Source organism: Elgaria multicarinata, chromosome 6, assembly GCF_023053635.1.
Source record: "Elgaria multicarinata webbii isolate HBS135686 ecotype San Diego chromosome 6, rElgMul1.1.pri, whole genome shotgun sequence".
In the NCBI taxonomy this organism is placed as follows: Eukaryota; Metazoa; Chordata; class Lepidosauria; order Squamata; family Anguidae; genus Elgaria; species Elgaria multicarinata.
In genome coordinates, this window is record NC_086176.1 from 47,754,121 (window position 1) to 47,775,080 (window position 20,960).

Here is a 20,960-nt window from a genome sequence, read left to right on the forward strand (position 1 = left end):
CCTAACCATGGCTTAGTGTGTCATTGGACCAGGCCCATACTGACTGTCAAAGAAGAGACTGTCAAAGGAGACATTTTTCACCAAACTTATAGAAATTGCAGCTACCATCGTTGACAATGTCATCATTATTATCTCCATCACCATAATCCTATAATTGCATTTGCTGTTTAATACAACACTTTTGATTTTTCCACTATCCATTTGGTCAAGTGTGATTTTGATTGACACAGTATTTTATTTACAATGTGTTATTTGTTTTTAATTCCAGATGACCCAAGGACCTGTACATCGTGCATTCATAATTATTACATGTAAGTTCTCCAGTCCCGTCCCCCCGCCTCTCTCTTCTGAAACAAAACAAAGCTACCTTTAGAATGCTGTGGAGTGACCAAAGACATTTCAGAACTCAATAAAGAAGATGCCATTTGGGTGGGGAGAGAAAGAGAGATCTTTTATATATAACATATATACCATAGTTAAGAACATGCATTAATATTGTCAACCTTCATTTTAAAGTTGATCCTTATGTGTGTTAGACATTTGTGAGAGAATTATTCATGTTCCTTTCACTTAAGTTCCACTCACCATTATCCATCCTTTCCTTTCCTGACAACTCAAGAATGAGGAATGCCAGTTTCAAAAGTGCCATTTTTTTGTCTATAGGTACAATCACCAATGCTATAGACGTTGTCCTCAGGATACCTACAATGATGAAAATTCTCTCCTTTGCATAGACTGCCAACCAAATTGCAGAAGCTGTGACAAATATGAGTGTTACTGGTGTAAAGAAGGCTTTTTTCTTCTAGGTAAGCAAAGTAGCAAGTACTTTACATGTTAGCCCCTTGAAAATGATCTCATACCATGTCCAGGATGGCAAAATGTGCATTCAGTTGAGAGGGACTGACTATCATGTGAAATATATGTTGCTGTAGGTTTCCAACTTCGTGGTGTGTGTTTTTTCTCTTTTTCTTTTCAGAAAGATACCACTTACATAAATACATAACATCTGCTGGTTCAAAAAATCTAAGGGTGCGAAAAGTCCAGAAACCACACATAGAAGCCTACCATTTGTGGAATGGGACTTCCTGTGTCCTCTCCTCCCCCTCTTGTATTCTTATCCAATAAGTTTATCTAACAGTCAGATTTTGTTCAGGATGCTTATTATTATTATTATTATTATTATTATTATTATTATTATTTATTTATATAGCACCATCAATGTACATGGTGCTGTACAGAGTAAAACAGTAAATAGCAAGACCCTGCCGCATAGGCTTACAATCTAATAAAATCATAGTAAAACAATAAGGAGGGGAAGAGAATGCAAACAGGCACAGGGTAGGGTAAGCAGACACAGGGTAGGGTAAAATCATTAGGTGTTGAAACTTCACAACTATACCTCAGTGGAGTTATTCTCACAAGTGAAATGAACTGCTAGCACTACAGGAAGTAGCAGTTTCTAAAACAACTAGAACTGAGTAGCAACATTCATTTCTGGAATGGGGCAGGTCAGTGAATCTCAAATAAGGGAGCTCCACTGACATGGCCCCTGCTGGAAATGTTCATTTCTGCAAGTTTCAAGAATTGCTCATTCCTGTCGTGCTAGCAGTCTGTTCCAGTAGCACAACAGAAGTAGTGGAGGTGCAGTGGCAGTGTAGATTACTGCCCCTATTTTTATTATATAGCATATCAAAGTGATAAATATGTTATCACTATGAGTAATGATACTGTTTCAGATTATTTATTCCTGCAGAGGGTGTCATTTCCTTGGGGGAAAGTTCTGTGTCCGTTTCACCAATGTGGCAGAGGGACCCCTTAGTATTCCAACCTGGAGTTGGGCCCACAGAAGGGGAACCAAAGGGCTATCCAATTGGACTGCACTAATATACTGTGGTGTGGCTATCTACATGGCAGTTGGTGTAGGGCCTTTCCCTGCGATACCATTGCTTTTCAAAATGTGCCTGACTCCGTCTGGCAATTAATGCGGCACAAAAATGGCAGCAGTGAGATGCAGAGACAAAGCCTTGCTCTCTTTTGGAGTATGATATTTATTAATGGAAGCTCTAACATCCCTTTCATTTTCAAACATGTTAGTGTGAACTTAATCGGCTCAGTATAAGAGATGAATGGATAGTATAAACTGAGAATAAATTCATACCATTTTTCTCAGGTGACTTTTTGCAGTCAATGTGTTGCATAATCTACATACATCCTATTCCTGTGAATGGTTACCAAGTTGCAGGCAAAAAAAAATTCAGCCAACTCTAAAAATTAAGACTTTTGTATACTTGTAATCTATAATCCCTCGTTGAATATACATTGAATTCGTTACAAGACCAGATGTACATATCCTATCAGCACTTTGCCAATGCTATTCATACTGGATTCTCTGTGTTCAGAGGTGAAACAAATTATCTTTTGTGTATTATAAAGAATTGATTTTATGGCTCTGACTCGCAGTTTTTCTACTGCTTCTTCATACACTCCAAACTGCAGCTGGCAAGTGGAGTGGCTGGAGGAAGTTTGCCGCTTGTTCTATGATTCTACTGTACTATAACAGTATGCTAGAAATTGTGGTCTGCAAGTCTACTTTGGTGGGTTGGTCTTGAATAAGCTTCTTTAGCATTGAGGGCTATGTTCACATCCTCTAGAGGAGCATTCTGGGAAGTAAAATGTACAAAGATGGTGACATTACCCATTCCGTTTCAGAATGTTTTGCATCTATCACTGAATAAGTCAACAATGCAAAAAAAGAAAAAGAAGTTTAATTTGTTTACTGCATTTCTGTACCACCCAATAGCCAAAACACTCTGGATATTTCACAAAAATACAACATGACACAAACCTACTCATAGGGGATTATCAGACAGGGTGTGTGTCACATTTTCCTACTGTCACTTCCCCCCCCCCCCATTTGCTATTCTAAGCTGCCAAAGCTGGCCCCACTCATGGCAAAAGTGGGGGAAAGAGTCAGTGGGCAAGAGATGAGGTGAAAGTAAAATACAGCATTGGGGGGGGGGGAACCGGAGAAAGGGACAGGCATTTCCTTTCCACCTTCTCTCGCACAGAGTTCGTCCCCCTCAGCTCGGCTAACTTCAATCAGCAAGCGCCTTCCCCAGGGAGCAGTGCAGCCTCCCAGTTCAGCCCCACATCCAGCTGAAAAGTGAATCATGTCTCATGGAAAGCAGTTTCCGCTTTCTTTCACACGCTGAATCGGAAGTAACCAAAACCGCGTGGGCGTTTTTATCATGCTGCTTTTCCTGCACACAGCAGGAAATGGTGGCATGTTCCACTTCGAAAAACTGTATCAGATTTAATGGGGTCTTATTTTGTAACGGAAAGAAGACCAGAAGGGGCAGGAGGCGCATGGGAGGCAGACAACATCATGAGAGGGACCTGCAAAAATCCATGAGTGCCCAGTAACGAGTGTGCAATAAAATGTTCATCTGATGGAGCTCATACACCACACTCAACATCTAAGGTCCTCCTCTGGGTGCCTACTCCAAGGGAGGCTTAGAAGATGGCATGAAGGGAGAGGGCCTTCCTGGCAGTGGCCCCTCCAATTGTGAAATTATCTCCCAGGCAAGGCCAGCCTGGTGCCAACATTGCCATCTTTTCAGTGCCAGGCCAAGACTTTTCTCTTTATCAGGTGTTTGGCCACATGTGATGAGTTTTAATCAACTCTGTATTTCTTTTACAGTTTGGCTGCTTGCTCCAAGTTGTTTTTAGATGTATATTGCCTCTGTACATACTGTCTGTTGCGTGTTTTTTATGCTTTTAAATTTTTCCCATTGTTTGAAATGTTTTTAACCTTTGTAAATCTCCCAAAGAGCTTCATCCATGGGGTGATATAGAAATGTAAACAACAATGACGACAACAACAACAATAATAATAATAATATCCTTTTTGTCCACAACATCTATGGCACATGGTCACCAGTTATTGATTAGAACAGACAATGTATTGTATTTTCAGTTCTCAGAACAAACGACTTAGTTGGCATATCAGTAACATTTTTACCTAAAGGCTTTGTATTTCTGCTCTAGATGGGAAATGTGTGAGTGACTGTGGAGTTGGTTTCTACAGCGACAAAGTCACAGAAGAATGTGAACCATGCCACAGGACCTGTGCAACATGCAAAGGGTTCGATGGCAATGACTGTACTAGGTGCAAAGGCATTTTACAGCTACTCCATGGGAAGTGTGTGAATCCCAAAAGCAAGCAAATAAATGGGAAATTCTGGAATGGTATGTTGCCATAGTTCCTCTGAATTGTTTTCATTTTTACTCTGCCAGCAACCATTATGACCGAAAGGAAACCACACTTTTCCAAACTCGGAAAGCCGATTTTATTTACAGAAATGTAAATGACTGTATTTACACAGGATCGGGATCAGCACCCGACATCCTTGAGCACTGCTGGTGGTCCAGTGCCCTGGCCATGACCACTGCTCACACCATACCTGGGCCTTCTGCATGGGGTGGCCGGATCTGTATACTGCTGATCATTAAACCCACATTGTCCTGAAGTGATGCTATGTTGGGGGCACTAAAATAGTGGGCAGGCCGCTAGCTAATCTTGCTGGCGGTGGCGGGGTTGGGGGTCTATCAAAGTAAGAGGTGACTAGTCAGAGAGGGCACTTTGCCAAATGTGGCCTCAAAGCTGGAGTCAGTCCTGTATTTGCATGTGTGATAGCATGGTCACATAGAGATTAAACACTTAGAATTGCTCTAAGCATACATTGTGTCCATTTTACCCCCTTTCTGGAATATGCTAACTGGCAGTGATTCTCACCTGAAGCGAATTGCATCTCCTATCAAGATTGAGCTGTATATCAAGTTTGGGCCTTATGGTTTGTGGACACACCTTGGGGATGTAAGGAGTAGCAACGTCCATATATCTTTTGAAATAACAAAGGGAATAACCTGATTAGGATCCATCCAGGAACAATATATGAGAACTGGAACGAGTGTTCACACACATCGGAGGGCCACATTCTCTCCCCCACACCACCACACACACATAACGTAACTGGTTTCATACATTGGTCCTCCTTAGTTGAGTTCAGCACATATCAAAATGGTGGTTTTAAAAACTATGATTTTCTAAGTAAGGGTGCAATCTTATGTAAGTTTAGACAGAAAAGATTCCTACAAACCCCAGGACATTTGTCTAGGAGTTGTAGGACTTTTTTTTCTGTCTAAACATGCCTAGGATTGCGCCCCAACACAGCTTGGGTAGACCACATTGAATTGGAGGGTGTGGGATGAAATGTTGGGTTATGAAAATCAGTCTGACCTCAGCAAATTCAAAATTTTAACCCTTAATAAATAAATAAATAAATAATATTAATGTAGTATTGATGGATTGGTATATAACTAACTAATTAATATAGCACATAACGATTTTGCCTTATCTGAGACTTTTATTCTGTTTCATAAAGATGAATCATTCTTGTCGATCCTATTTTGCTGACAGAGAGACTGAAGCTGCTCATCTCAAGCGGCGTGGCCTCCACATACCTGAAAGACCGCCACTTCCCTCGTGTCCCATCGCGATCCTTACGGTCAGCCGAGAACGATCTCTTAATGGTCCCATCCGTGCGTCAAATCCAGACGGAAAAGGCACTTAAAGAGCCGTTCTCGGTGGCTGCCCCAGATTTGTGGAAGCCCCTTCCCCTGGAGGCCCGCCAAAATCCGAGCCTGAGCTTTCTCCGGAAGCGATGTAAGACTTTTACAAAACTTTTTTTAAAAAAATCTATTATTTGCCAGATTGGGTTTTCAGGGAATGGGTGGACAGACATTTCACTGCATAAATTGGGATGGCCTTTCCTTAGCAACTCTAATATGACAAGCAGGAAGTGAAGAGGGCAGTTGGCAATGTACCAATTGGTTCTACAAGCACTGGATTTAATTGCACCACCGACATCAATCTTGTTCTTCTATTTAGATGAGCACAGGGATTAGCAGAGTCCCCATTTGGTGTGCATCAGGTACAATGATTCAGCACACCTGATGCCCCAATTCTACTTTGCCCCAATTCAACTAGGTTATTGGGGTAGTTGAAATAATACATTTCTTGGATATCTACTAATTTGACAAGTCAAATAATGTTGGAGCTTAAGTGGATACAGTCTTAATATGAAGTCATAAATTATGATGTCAGTTCAGTCCAACTAGAATATTCATGGCCACAAGAAATGTGTAACCGAAAATGTTCACAATGGACTTAATAATAGAATTTGATATGAATCAAGTTGGCCAAAAATTAGTCCAGTAGAGTTCAAAATTGGTTAATTATATTAAGTTGCTAGACAATTATTTTTCATCAGTGGGAATGCACTACTATGGTTCCTTGGAAATAATTGTTAACTCACTTCTACCATATGAATTTCAGAAATATTATAGTTATATGGACACTTCTTGAGAGTTTGGTATATATCAATCAAGATAACACTTTTCTAAATTTTAAACAGAAGTCTTGTTGTGTATGTTAGGATAAATGAAAGAACACTTGTGTGTGTTTTTGGGTAAACAGCAACATGATATATGGAACTTGATTAAAATGAAGACCTGTTTGCTTGTAGAAACCGATTTCTCCATACATATAGCCCCTCTACATTCTGAAGACACTGGTCTGCAGTGGAGAAATGCCCCCAACCTAGCTTCCTCCCAGTCATCTGTCTCATCCTAGGACTGCACTATCAGAGAAGAGAGTAAACACGTGTCCTTGCTGGGAGGGAGGGAAAATTCCACATAGTGTGTAATCCAGTGGGATTGCTGCCCAAACAACAGCAGCCTCTGAAATTGGAGGCTTCCAAATGTCAACAAGGTGGGAGATGCAAGAGAGGGTACTTTTCCCTCTCCATCCTCCTTTGGATTATTGTTTTGCTAGATGGGCCTCTGAGACCATCTAGCTGAGTCATGCTACCAGGGTCAGAAATGGGAGCTGAGAGTCTTGTGAATCCAGCGAATCCACAGCCTCTCCCCTCCCCACCCACTTGCCTGCCAACATGCTTTTTTCCTCTCCTCCCAAGGTCACTTAACCAACCTCAGGAGAGGAAGCTGCTATGGAGCTTTCCATGGAGGGTTGGAGGGGTGGGCTGAATGGGTGAGTGGAAGGAGATTAATCTCCTCTTGGATTTCCCACTCCAAGGTCATAGCGTTGTCTATGGCCCCTTTCTCAGAAGGGGAAATCTGCAGCATTTTGTGCCCCCTCAGACACCGTCTAGGGGCCATAGGAATCCTCTCTTAGCCTAGTATCTTGGAATTAGTCTGCCTATGTATGTAGCAACGTTTTCAGAGGATGCCAGTTTTGCATACTCACTGGGAAGGGGGACAAAGTACTTCATCCCCCAACCAGGATAAACTGTAAATAAACTATAACAGAGCCTGAAGTAATGAATCTGAATTTGTCTGGTATTCAGGCTTTATTATTTAAGTATAAGCCAAGAAAAAAAAATTCTGGGCCAATAAGTATAGCTCAGAACATCTGTATTTTATCTTGTGTACCAGATGATGAAATTATTTTGGGAGCCAGAAGACATAATCATGAAGGGCTTTTTTCATTGTACGGTAACATACAGCAGCTCAGGTAGAAGTGATGTTTAACAAATGGAAAGGGCACTATTACTGCAGATTATTAACGTGCTGCATCACCACTTTTCTGTGTTCTTCAGTCAAGCCACAGAGTCAAAAATATTTTTGGAAGAGAGGCAAGAGAAAATAAATTCAGACAGATATATGTCCTGAAAAGAAACAGGGGGGTATGTTCTGAAGTTTAAGCTAGTTTCAAAACCTTTTTATCACAATATAATTTCAAGGAATATTCAAATATTCTTTTCTTAAATGTTGTCAAATTTTGATATTTTCTACATGGCGGAAATGAAAAAAGTTTTCATCCTGAAATGCCTTTCAAAAGTTCAGTTTTCAAACCAATATTTGAAGTTACCTTTTCACTATATACCTGAAATCTCACTTTTTTGGCCCCCTTCTCTGGATTCTCTCTTTTCTTGTCCCTCTTTTCTATATTCTGGCTTTTCTTCCCCCATGAAATTTCTTGCCACACTTAGCTATTTTTTGGCAAGGGAATCCTTTCCCCACTTCTGTTAAAGTCAGGGGTGGGGGAAAGGGGTCCATGCCCCCCAAATGACTGGAGTGGAGAGGAAGCTCACCCACTGCCAAGGATCCTATTGCCCCAATGGTCATCGGTGGGTGTGGGATTCCCACCCCCTGAAGATGCTTTTTGGCAAGGCACCCTTTCCCCATCTTAATTAAAGTCAATGGAGCAATATTGTTCCATTGACTTTAATAAAGTTGGCCTTGGGGGCACACTGGGGTGGGAGGTCTTGGTGGGGCCTAGTGCACCCACATGCACTGTGTTGCCAACCCCTGTTTTACACTGGCTGGAGAAGCTCTCCAGGGTTTCATACAGGAGCTTTTCTCAGTCCTACCTGGAGGTGCCAGAGACTGGACCTGTAGCATGCAAAGCATGTACTGTAGCACTGATCCACTAAAGGGCATTCTTTTGTTAGACTTTGCCATGCGTACCCTGAGGCCATTAGCCCAATGTAGGGCTGATGATGTCTTTGATCTGGACACTTCTGGGAATGCATGACAAGGTTTAACAAGACTGGGCTGAGTTCCAGGCATCAAGAGGGAGCATGGAGTATATCTTGGTGTCTGTTGAATTCTGGACCCAGCCCCAAACCAACTTAAGCCTGGGTCTGCCAAAGCAATTTGGATTAGCAATGCTCATCCCTTCTTGAGTCAGATGATTGTATAATTGATCCTAGGTTAGTATAAAACATCACACTGCCTTTTTCTTTGATTTTGCAATTCGTGTAAAAAATGAAAGCGCTGCAGAAAAGGATAAAGCTCTGAAGAAAAGGATGTAGCATCAAGAGGAAATAGTGGTGAACGTTTTGAAAAACATCACCCCTATCTTTAAAAAAAGTCTAGAGTTGTTGCAGTCCAGTAAAGAGTGTGTGTGTGTGCATGTTGCTTCACCCTGTCTGGAGTTGCATGCATGTATTATTTTACACATTCGTTTGCTAAATGAATGTTCTGGCTGTCAGTAACTAGACTGAAAAATTAGGGAGTATGACTTGCTTCTCAACTAGCCTTTAGTGCCCTTAAGTTTATAATTCTTATAAATTCAGAGACCGGATAGATTCTAGAATTTCATTATATGTATGTGGTGTTTCCATTATATCTTACTTAGGGTGACCATATGAAAAGGAGGACAGGGCTCCTGTATCTTTAACAGTTGCACAGAAAAGGGAATTTCAGCAGGTGTCATTTGTATATATGGAGAACCTGGTGAAATTCCCTCTTCATCACAACAGTTAAAGGTGCAGGAGCTATACTAGAGTGGCCATATTTGAAAGAGGGCAGGGCACCTGCAGCTTTAACTGTTGTGATGAAGAGGAAATTTCCCCAGGTTCCCCATATATACAAATGACACCTGCTGAAATTTCCGTTTCAATACAACTGTTAAAGATACAGGAGCTCTGTCCTCCTTTTCATATGGTCACCCTACCTTACTTGATAATTAGAATTAGCTCTTGGATATATGTGTCCTGTTCTACACATTTGTATTGCATAGCCATAAGCAGAAGAAATTCCAAGAAATAAAATTGTCCCTCTGGACCTAAATGTAGCACATTCAGATCACATCCATGGAAATTACTTTGATAACCAATAGGTTACCTTCTAAAAGTATGTGCACTCTGCGGCAATGTTGCAAAGTGGTACACATTTTCTACCATTCCTCACTTTACAAAAAGGTTTACTTCTGAAGGAGAAAAATAGTGTTCATTTTTCAGAGCCCATCTCAGCAGAATACATTTTGTTGAAAGCATTCCATTTATTTCCAATTAAGAAGCATGAGAACTACACTATCCAATATGAAAGAAGAACCACTAAAAGTTTGATATTATGCATCATAAAAGGAGGAGGCTTAACTTTCCTGGCCTGCGAAGCATAAAAAGAAGTGCTTCCAACCACTGAAAAATTGACAACTGTACTAAGTAGAGAAATGATTCATGCAGAAAGAACAGTTGTAACCCGATCCCGCATTTATTTATTTATATTTATTTATTACATTTATATACCGCCCCATAGCCGGAGCTACGTATTGTACATCAATGGTTGGATCCAGATTTAGGTACGTGCCGCCACAGGGCTAGTGGAAGTTGACTTCCTCCTCCCCACAGCAGCCCTTCCACAGCATCATGAAAATGATTTTGTACAGAGAGTATGTACGTCCCTCTTCGTAGGTCTATTGAGATACGCATCTAAAGTTACTATGCTAGTTGAAGACAACAAGGTGCCTAGGAAAAGTGGGTCTACGTTAATAAAATATCAGTCCACCTTTGATAGGTATAATGTCATTGGCACTCCTACTCAGGTACTTTTAAGACTTGTATATACCCGTGGTTTAAATCCTGAGCAGCCAATTCACTACCCTAATAAAGTTCAAAGATGGATCCAGTTGCTCACAAATCATCCATCACATTCCTTAGCATGTTAAAATTGAACTAACCTCCACTTGCAGAATTCCAAATCCACAGGGAACTAAAAGTGGGATTGTTTTGTTAGCTTTGCGGTCTATTCTTTAAGTAGTGATGCAATGCATGCAGGGATACCAGGATACATTGGTACTACTGTGTAACTAAAGCTAATGCATAGTTGGTTATATCAAAGTATATTGCATCTTGTCAAAGGAGCTTCACGGCATATCAAAATGTGCAGTTTTTTACTCGGAACAGGTAGTACACATGCCTCTGTTTTCTAGTGAAAAAGCTCACGTTCAGTGAAAACCTGGAAGTTTTTAAATCTTCCTTGAGACAGAAATGCATATGCTACTCCAGCTACATTATGCCTATACTGTAGGTGGCTTAAGGCATGCTCTGAACATAAACATTAACATCTGACTTGTGGATCCTTGAACTGTAAACATTTAATGTGCCAGAGATACTGCATAACACCTCAATTCCTAGTATATATTCCCCTCTAGTGGAGACTCGGAAATATTACAGTGCTTACAATCTTGAAACTCAAAACTGAGACAGCACAAGTCTTTTCAAAGTATTAAACAAAAAAATAGAACATTAACAGATTGCACTTGAGAAGAGGGGGCAAGATCCGTTGTAGCTAAATACCAAAATAATAAGTGTTTGCATTTGGGTAGAGTTATAATCTCTAATAGATTATAAGTGTTGGCAGTTTGTTTTGGGAAGAGCAGATATTTATCTTATTTTCTAGATTTATCAAAAAATGAAAAAATACTGGATTGCATTCATAAAATGGATTAAGGAGAATGTTGGGATAGGATGTGTGATTAGATCCAGTGGTAGTTTCATTATGTTAAGGAAATAATTCACAAGGAGGATATGAAACTGATGGCTTATGTATTAACAATTGCTTATATAGCTATTTCCTACAAATGGAAAAAAGATCAATCCCCTATTGATTGTTGAACAGATTAACAGGATGGTCCAGGTTGACAAATTTGGTACAGGCTAGGGAAGAGAGACAACAGGAGAACAACTTTGTAAGAAAGTGGAGCCTTTTTATAGAATCCTAGAATAATAAAGTTCAAGATATGGTCAATCCATACACAGTATAATTTAATCTGAAAAGGAGTAAGTGAAGGGATCAAATGAAAAACAGTATAAATGCTTTTGTAAAATGTTATAGTATTTATAGTTTGTTGGTGTTTATTATAATCTAAGAAAGAAAGAATAGTAGGTCCTATTAGGGAATGTGTTGTATGCAATGCCCACCATACTGTCATATCATCACACCCTTGTGGTGCTATTCCAGTATGGTGAGCATTATGAGATGACGGGGTCATCATTTGCCTTCAGCAAGGTGAGAACAATTATCAGAGGCTTCGCAGCTTATTTAAAACAAAGCTTTTACAGAGCTCAGAAATTGGCCAATTTCTCAGATTGTAAGCAGCCAACTAGCTATGCTCCTAAATACATTTTGGCCTCCACAAACCCTCCTCATAGAGGCCAATAATAATAATAACAACAACAACAACAACAACAACAACAACAACAACAACTAGAAGTCATGAAAAGCTTTTACAATGGTATTGCAATGTGCTGTATCCTTCTGTTAGTCAAGACATGGAAGCACATTTTAAAATCAGCCACTGATTATTAACAGAAAGCCAAGCAGATGTTATCTTGTAGTGCTTTTTATCGATGTTAAAGTGCACTGATAACTGTTGGGGTTCATTATGCATGCCATATACCGCTTTTCTGGCATTATTTCCTGCGTTTTATTTTGTATTATAATGTAACAGATGCAACAGATAAAATAATGCAACAGATGTCTTTGTGTATGCTACAAGTTATAAATGTGTAAGAGGGATATAGCATCACCATAATGGGATCGTATCGATATGACAGGAGTTGTAGCTCTGGCCTTAGTGTTGACCAGTGGACGCTTTTCCTCTGTTACCTGATTCATGTTCTTATTGTCATCTGCAAAATCACCCAATCTCATTATCTAAGTAGCAGCAGCAAGAGTATTTCTATCCCTTTGTTAACTTAGAGCAGTATCCTAGGCTGGCCAGATGCCAGTGGGACCCACCACTAGTGCAGTGAGCAAAATGAGCAAGAGCTCATAGAATGGAAGCTCCCTTCTGTGACCTTTGCTGAGCTGTCCCAATCCAGAAACCAGTGTTTTCACTTGTTTCTGGGCTAATTCCCTGTAGCTCTAGCAGTGGTCCCACTGCCGCAGTGAAATGAGCAGGAGTGCAGGGGCCCTAAGGGATACTAAAGGATACCTAATATTTGGAATTATGTATTCTGCATACAGACAAGCAGATAGGCTAGGGTGACCAACTGTCAGGATTTCCCCGGATTTGTCCTGGTTTTTGTTCTTTCTATGGTGTCAGGGGGGATTTTCTATAATTTTCAATAAAGTCCTGGAATGACACACCTTCCTCTTTAAGGCTGCCATTAGCATGGCAGGAGGGAATGACATGCTTTCTTGAGGCACGTCATTCCCCCACCCCGAGCTCCAATTGAGGTCTTAAAGGGGAAAGTGGGTCATTCGTGGACATTATAGAAAAGGCCCCAATTGGAGTGGGTGGTGGTGGTACAGAATGAAATCCTTTCCCCTCCTCCACTCCAATCGGGTTCTTTAAGGTGGCGGGGCAATAACGTACTTTCTGCAGGACTCAGAAAGCTGCTTCCCCACACACACACTAGGTGTCCTCTTTTTTGGTTTCCCAAATATGGTCACCCTAAGATAGGCAGCATACATTATTAACTCATTTCTTATTTCTCTCTTAATACAGCAACAGCTACTCAGTTTCAGCCATGTGATCCTTCATGCAAAACCTGTGAAAAGGCTGCTGACACATGCACTTCATGTCCCCAAGGTACTAACATTTGGCTTCTCTGGAGTTATACATACTAATATCAAGGGGTTTGGGTATCCTGTATATTTCCTGAGGAAGCTTTGGTTAACATAGATTTCAACTTGCGTTTGAAAAATTGCTGTTCTTCAGAGATGAGCTTGATAAGAGTATACTGTTAAAAGATCCATGAAAACATGACAGCTTTTATTTTATTTATTGTTACAGGGGGGGAAACACCTTAATTATCATTTCCTATTTTATTGGAGTATACTATGAACTCTCCATTAATATCTGGATAAGTAGAATTTCCAAAATGCCATGCAAACTCTTGCAAGCAATGGCATGTATGAGCAGGGTTTGATTTTCGCATATTTTTTTTCCACTGTAGCATCATTCCTTAAACCGATTCTCAATAATGAGCGCTGTTCATATTATACGTGTTTAACATTGAGTGAACGATCTCTCAGTGGCTCTTTCACACTGGATGTGAAAGTGTTTCCATAGCGCTTATAGCAGGGACAGGCCATCTGATAGCTCAATGTGATGGAGCCCCTGCTGTGCATGCAGAAAGCCCCAGGTTCGATCCCCGGCTTCTCTAGGTAGGGCGAGGAAAAGAATCCTGCCTGAAACCCTGGAAAGCAGCTGCCAGTCAGTGTTGACAATGGTGGGCTCAATGGACCAAGGGTCTGAATCTGTATAACACAGCTTCCTATGTTCCTCCAGAATTCTGAACTACAACTCCCACAATTTCTGATCATTGGACATGATGGCTGTCATGTCCAATGGGGATCTGTAGTGCAGAACATCTGGAGGTTGCTTCCCCCATCACTTTTTGCCACAGACTGAATAGTTCTCAAAATAGATCATTCACATGTTCAGCTGTGAGCGATTGAGTATTAACTAATCAAGTAATGAGATAGCAAATTATATGCACACATTTTGAATTGGCCTTTGGACAAGCACCGAAAATTATTCGGAGGTTTGGTATGCAGAGCTGCTTGAAGAAAAACAACCTATTAAACAGCAGCGAGCATACAGTCCTGAATGGTAATATTATAATGAAAATGTCAGGTTATCCATGTTTCGGCACTGGTACCCTGGCATAACTCCCAATGATCTTATAGCGACAGGCACAGACTATAGAGTTGCATAAAAGACACTAGTTCTTTCTGGATTAATCAATAAGTTACACTATAGAATAGGGCCCTTGACAAACTGGGGCCACTGTTACATGGTCAATGAAAGAAATTCGGTGAAAAATGCATCTTCCTTGTTCTATGGCCCAAGCCCAGGGATGCCCCTGCCATGAAAATATGCAAAACAGTTAAAGGAGCAGATGCAAGAGGAGGCACCATTTCCCTGCTACCAGCTTCCATTAAAAAGTTGTTAGGGACACATGCCAGGCCAGTGCTGTCAATTTTTTTGCCATGTTTGCGGCAGAACAGCAGACCTAAAACAAGCAGTTGAATGACTAGGTACATTGCACTGGCCAAAAGGGAAGCCTTTGAAGCTGTGTGACTGCCCCTATAGCCACAGGCAAAGGACGGATGAGGGGCATGCTGTGGGACCCCAAGATATTGTACATCATAGGGTAGCTTTTTAAACACTGGTCTCTATATCACAATCTTCAAGCCCTGGAAATATGCTGCCTCATTTTATAGACTTACCAAGGGGTAAGCAGTAAGGGGAACATCCAGAGCACAGGGCATGAGACTAAGGACTTCTTCACATGGGGCTGTTATCTTATGATTGGGATTGGTTACTCACAGAAGTTTGCAGGTCCTATATACGATGTCATCAACCTCCAGCTCCTGTCTTGTGCTTTCTGAGCATTTCTGCAGCTTGATTTGAAACAGAAATAATGTGGTAACAAAAAGATCTGATTTCAATTTGTTTGCAGTTGTCCCATGTAGAGAGGAAGTGCTGCTATAACTACAGCCAGTAGATGAAGCTGTTTAATGAAACATATAGAACTTGCAGATAAAGGGGGAAAAGCGGGGTGGGGGGAAGCATATGAATAGAGCCAATCTTAATGCCACAAAGTATCAGGAAACAGAAGCCCCCGTAAAAATCATGGGATGGAGGTGGTACCTAACCCCAGTTAGATTAAATAAGATAAATAATCAGCATTCAGCAAATTGTTGGAGAGGTTGTGGTGAAAAAGGAACGTATTTACATATGTGGTGGGAATGTAAACATGTGCAAAAGTTGTAGAAGATGGTGTTTTCTGAGATTGAAGAAATTGTTGGAATGAAAATAGAAGAAACACATTACTCTCACTCCGAGAAGGTTTTAAATGTACTAAAGAAATTAAGGAATTGATAACGAATTTGCTGACTGCAGCAAGGTTGATTGTAGCTAGGAACTGGAAGATTCAAGTTGATTATTGTATTGAAGAGTGGTATAAAGAAGTATGGGAGATTGCTATTAATGATAAATTGACATGTAATATTAATGTGAGAAGAGGTATAGCAAAAACGAATGATTTTGAGGGAATTTGGAAACAGTTCCTAATATTTGTGTTGTCTAAGGGAAGTGGGAAACCACCAGCAGAAGAAACTATGAGATTTTGGAAACAGGAATAAGGTCCCGAGGTGGGGGGTGCATTTTTAGGTTAAGTTTGATTATGTTAAAAAGATTAAGCGAGAATATGTGATATTAATGTGATGTAATATTATTGTATTATGTTGTTTTTCTTTTAATTGTATTGATGTATGTTTAAGTATAGAAAAATAGAAAAATGTTTTAAAAAATAATAATCATGGGATGAAAACTGTCTGTGTGGAGAAACCCTAAGAAACCTGGTTGCTATTTCTTGCATTTGGTACTTTGTGGGGAAGTGTTTATGGGTAGTGTGTTTGTTAATGCCTTAATGCATTCAAAAGGTTTGGTGTATTTGCCTTTGGCTTATGTATTACTGATTAATATATTTCGTCTTCCGTCTTGATTGTTCATATTGCCTATTTTGAAATTAATTTAAAATGTTGAAATGAATTGTCTGTGTTGTTATAATAGTATATTATTGCAATTGATATATTGATATGCATTCTTCATTGTGTATTGCTGCTTTTGTGTTATGAGCTGCTTTGGGCATATTGTGAGCTTTTTTACATGAGGCATTTATTGTGTGCTTGCCATTCCCTACTTACAGCTGTTTACAGATTCTTTAGATGACATTGTGAGCCTCCAATTTTGCTTCTGTTTTTAAACAGTATTTTCAGCGAGGTTATTTTTTTTAAAAAAGCAGGGAAAATGTGATACTATTTATGAAAATGAAAGGAAATGCTTTCTCCACTTGTGTAATTGTACCAGAGAGCAATTACTTGTGTAATTGCACATTTTGTGAGAAAGTAACCTAGCAACCAGACTAAAAATGCCTGGCAGTCTTTCTAACACACCTTGTCTGTTCCATTATTTCCAGGGAGGTTTCTTTTTGCTGAGTCCTGTGTCCAAGTTTGCCCAAAAGGAAGATTTGGCAATGCAAGTACAAGACATTGTGAGAACTGCCCAGATTACTGCGAAGACTGCACCAGAACTGGCCACTGTGCGAAGTGTCTGCCTGATTCAAACATGCACAAAGGCAAATGCTTGAAAGACTGTCCCATGTATGTTCCCATAATATGTTCTATATGGCTGCCTGAAATTTGAGATCTCTTGCAGAAGCCCTCCTCTGTGTCCCACCAGTGTGAGACATACATTATGGTGAGACACGGGAGAGGGCCTTCTATGTTGGGCACCCCAGTTGTGGACTATCCTCCCCTTGGAGGCCCAACAGGCACAGACACTGGCTTCATTTTGGGGCCAAGCTAAAATGTGTTTTTTTATCAAAGTCTTTGAGGGCTAAATTTGCCTAAAGCAGCATATCGTTTTATTTGTTTGTATTGCTTTTTTATTAGTTTGGTAATGGTTTAATATATTTTTAGCTGTGCAAATATTTATTGTTTTATACTGTTGAACTGATTTTATTTGTATGCCACCCAGAGATCTCAATGATATAGGGTGGGATAAAAATGTTTTAATAATAAATAAATGACTAAAATATTCCCATTATTGTATATACGGAGGTGGAAACGTCACACAAGCCTTCAGGGATTTGTGTGCCATTCCCGCTGCCATATAGTCTATGATACAGTGGATCATGACCTTCTTGTTGGAAGTGGCTGCACAATAACTTGGATTCTTTAGAACCATTGTCAATTTGCATGTGAAGTGCTTAGAAAAGCATTCTTTACCACAGCATCCAAAGATTTCCTCCACAGTTCTTAAAGTGGGTGGACAGATTCCCACTGGAACTGTACTGGCTTCATTAGAAATCATTCTTTGCATTCCATCATCGAGTGATCCGTATTATGTGTATATAAGCATGCATGGGATCCCTTTTACTAAATTGTATATTTTCTTCTACCTAAAGCATCATGATTAAAAGTAGCTCTTTTGATAGTCAGTTTCTGATCATGCATTAAATCTTCTGTCAGCCTTCCCCTAATCAACCTGGCTCTTTCCAGGTGTGTTGGGCTGCAACTCCCATCATCCCCAGCTAGGACTGCTATTTGGCTAGTAGTCCTAAGGACTAAGTGCAACCCCCAGTATCAGAGCCGGTAACCCTGTATACACCAGTTGCTGGGGAACATGGGTGGGAGGGTGTTGTTGCACCATGTCTTGTTTGTGGGTCCTTGGCCTACAGCTGGTTGGCCACTGTGTGAACAGAGTGCTGGACTAGATGGACCATTGGGTCTGATCCAGCATGGCTCTTCTTACGTTCTTGGATTGCAAGCTGGGGTAGATGGGAGTTTTAATCCAACACATATGGAGGGTGCCAGGTTGGTTGAGAAAGGATGTTATAAGTGAATGGTCTATATTACTTATGTTGTATTGAGCATAGTAGATCTGAAGCCAGTCGAGAATTAACGTACCGTATTTCTTCGATTCTAAGATGCACTTTTTTCCCTAAAGTAAGAGCTCTAAAAATTGGGTGCGCCTTAGATTCGATGGCGCCTTACAATCGAAGAAATACGGTAGTTTATTTCTGTAAGAAGTGTAGCAATTGAAAAGGAGGCGTGGGGAAAGGGATGGGAAATTAAGACTGCTAAAGTGCCTGTGGATCCCTGACCCCATTTTAAGAAGACATGTTGCTTAACTCACATTTTTATTTTTAGCAGTGTCAGTGACCATGTTCCTGCTGCTAATGTCCACCTTCTGCTGTTTCAACAGATTAATTTGACAAGCACATTCTTAGCCTGGATTTTTAAAAATGGCATTTATTTCTATCCAGCACTTAAATAAAAGAAAAGTGGGGAAATAGCCTTTTCTATTCTTCTCTTTCCTTCATTGCTTCTTTCAATTTTCCTGAAGTCTTGAATGGTTCTCTTCTGATTTTCTTCCACAAGAAATCTGATAGAGCATAATACTGGTTTTGTACAAATTAATGTTTTGACATTGCAAGAATCTTGTCAATTTATATGACCCTTCTTCAGCACATGAAACAGGTGCTCCTTTTCTGTCTTGGTTTACAATTTTCCATTTTTATCAGCATACATCATCATTGTTGTTAATGTTGTTCACATTTTTCTCCTGTCCTTCCTTTAAAAAATTCAGGGCTGTAAGGATGATGGTTGTCATGGACACAACATGTTTTTGAGTTCTCAGATGCAGTTCTGGAGCTGAAGATCCCAATAGTGACCTGCACATACAGCAGTAGGATGTGAGCCTAGATATTGCTCACCACTAAACATAGAAAGTAACTGTAACCCAGGGATACAAGCATGCCAATATATTCAGAAAGGGTAGATGGAATACAGAAATTGTATTAATCATAACTGTAAGCCTAGGAACACACACTAGTGCCTTTTTTTAAAGATTGTACGCTTCTCAGGGTTTTGTTTATGTTACTCTGTAAAGTGCCACACACCCAGTTGTGTAGTAAATAGTAATAATAAACTGTGAGTAGAGGAGCATCCTATACCCTAAGTTGATGTAAAGGCTTTAACTGGGACCTTCCATGCCTGCACTGGCTTTAAACAGAGCTTTCATGCATACATTTCAAATACCATACAAAGAAAAAAATGTTGCCTTTTCTTGCATGGGAGGTAATGTTAGGGTCTCTTCTTGTTGAAGCAAGGAGATATTCTCTATTTTTTGCTCTTTGACTATTCCTGTTCTTCTTTCTGATATTTATTTATGGAGTGGGGTAAGGGAATCTCTCTCTCTCCCCTCCCCCTCAATTGCCTTCATCCCTCTGGAGCAAGATTCCTGGAAATGTGTCCGTCCTCTGGCATTACAGGCCTTTCCAGCCCAGTAGCATTTGGAGAAAATAAAGTATTTCTGAGAGCAAACTCCAAGCCTAAATGCCTCCAATTGCACAGTGACTCCTGTGCCCAACAGCTTTTCTTCACCAGGCATTTATTGTGCGCCCATAATTCCTTACTCATCGGCTCTTTAGATGATGTTGTGATCCTCCAGTTTCGCTCCTGTTTTTCAGAACACTTTCCCATTTTGTTTTTTATAAGGGGGAAATGAGCTATTAACTTAGCACAGGGGAAATGGCATTCTCTTTTTCGGTGTATTGCGATATTCCGCTATAAAACAGCTCTAACTGGAGGTTACGTACTGGAAAAGCAGGAAAGGAAAAGTTCTTTGTAGAGCTCGGATCTCAATGCTGAGACAAAACCAAAAGTAGATGCAGCGATTAACAGCAAATCCCTTGGACTCCTGTAGGAGATATAGTATTTTAGCTGTGAGCAGATGTGGGAATGCCACCCCTTTAAGGTCAAAAACAAGTGGGGTACACAGCCATGTCTACAGTGCATGTTTTCTTAAAGATCTCAGCAAACCCCCCAAAGAATTATGGATTTATTTTTATTCCTGAGACTGATAGCATGTTCTTCTACCTGATATTTCATTTTTGTTTTGTTTTCACTCTTTAGGGGCTTTTTTGCTGAAGGCGGGATTTGTAGGACGTGCAGCAAACCCTGCAATGCATGTGAAGGAAATGCCACCAGATGCCTGTCCTGTGAAAGCCCCTTGCTCCTAGAGCAATGGGGATGTCAAGCTGCGTGCTCAGGGCAGCACTTTGCGTCTGATGGAGTTTGCAGGCGTTGCCCTAAGATGTGTCAGGAATGTATTCATGGAAGCTCATGCAAAGGTACTCCTGAGAATCAACAGAAATTACTGAATGTAATGGCGAGGGGTGACTCTTAGGCCTCGTCTACACCTAGAGAGAGAAGAGGGATAATCAGGAAGTATTGTACTTCCGGGATTGTCCCTCAAGGGCCAGATACCAGTGAGTTTTCCCAGAAGTAAAGAGGGCCGCTCCAGGGCAAAGGTGTTTCTTTTAGAAGTGGAGACGACTGCGGAACAGCAAACCTGCGGGAAGGTATGATTTCTTAAATAATAATAAAAAAAACCTCAGCACTGGAAGACACTGAGAGCCATCCAGAAGGGGGCGAAAATGTTCCCCCCTCCCCCGATACCCAGGGGCTCCTTCCACACAGCTGCTTGCCTGTTCACTGAGCCCCACTACTCATGGGGAACAGCAACAACTTTGGGAGGGGGGGCACACTACCTGTGAACCTCAGGA

At 40.6% G+C, this 20,960-nt stretch overlaps 1 protein-coding gene across 1 annotated transcript in view; it reads left to right on the forward strand.

Annotated features, from left to right (window-relative positions):
- PCSK5 (proprotein convertase subtilisin/kexin type 5) overlaps positions 1-20,960 on the forward strand; it is a 271,693-nt gene that overhangs the window by 236,137 nt on the left and 14,596 nt on the right. Inside the window, exons 25-31 of the mRNA XM_063129354.1 lie at positions 269-311; positions 664-806; positions 4,048-4,252; positions 9,803-9,812; positions 13,336-13,405; positions 16,806-16,989; positions 20,308-20,525. Coding sequence (XP_062985424.1) covers positions 269-311; positions 664-806; positions 4,048-4,252; positions 9,803-9,812; positions 13,336-13,405; positions 16,806-16,989; positions 20,308-20,525 — 873 coding nt within the window. The remainder of the gene's footprint in view (positions 1-268; positions 312-663; positions 807-4,047; positions 4,253-9,802; positions 9,813-13,335; positions 13,406-16,805; positions 16,990-20,307; positions 20,526-20,960) is intronic.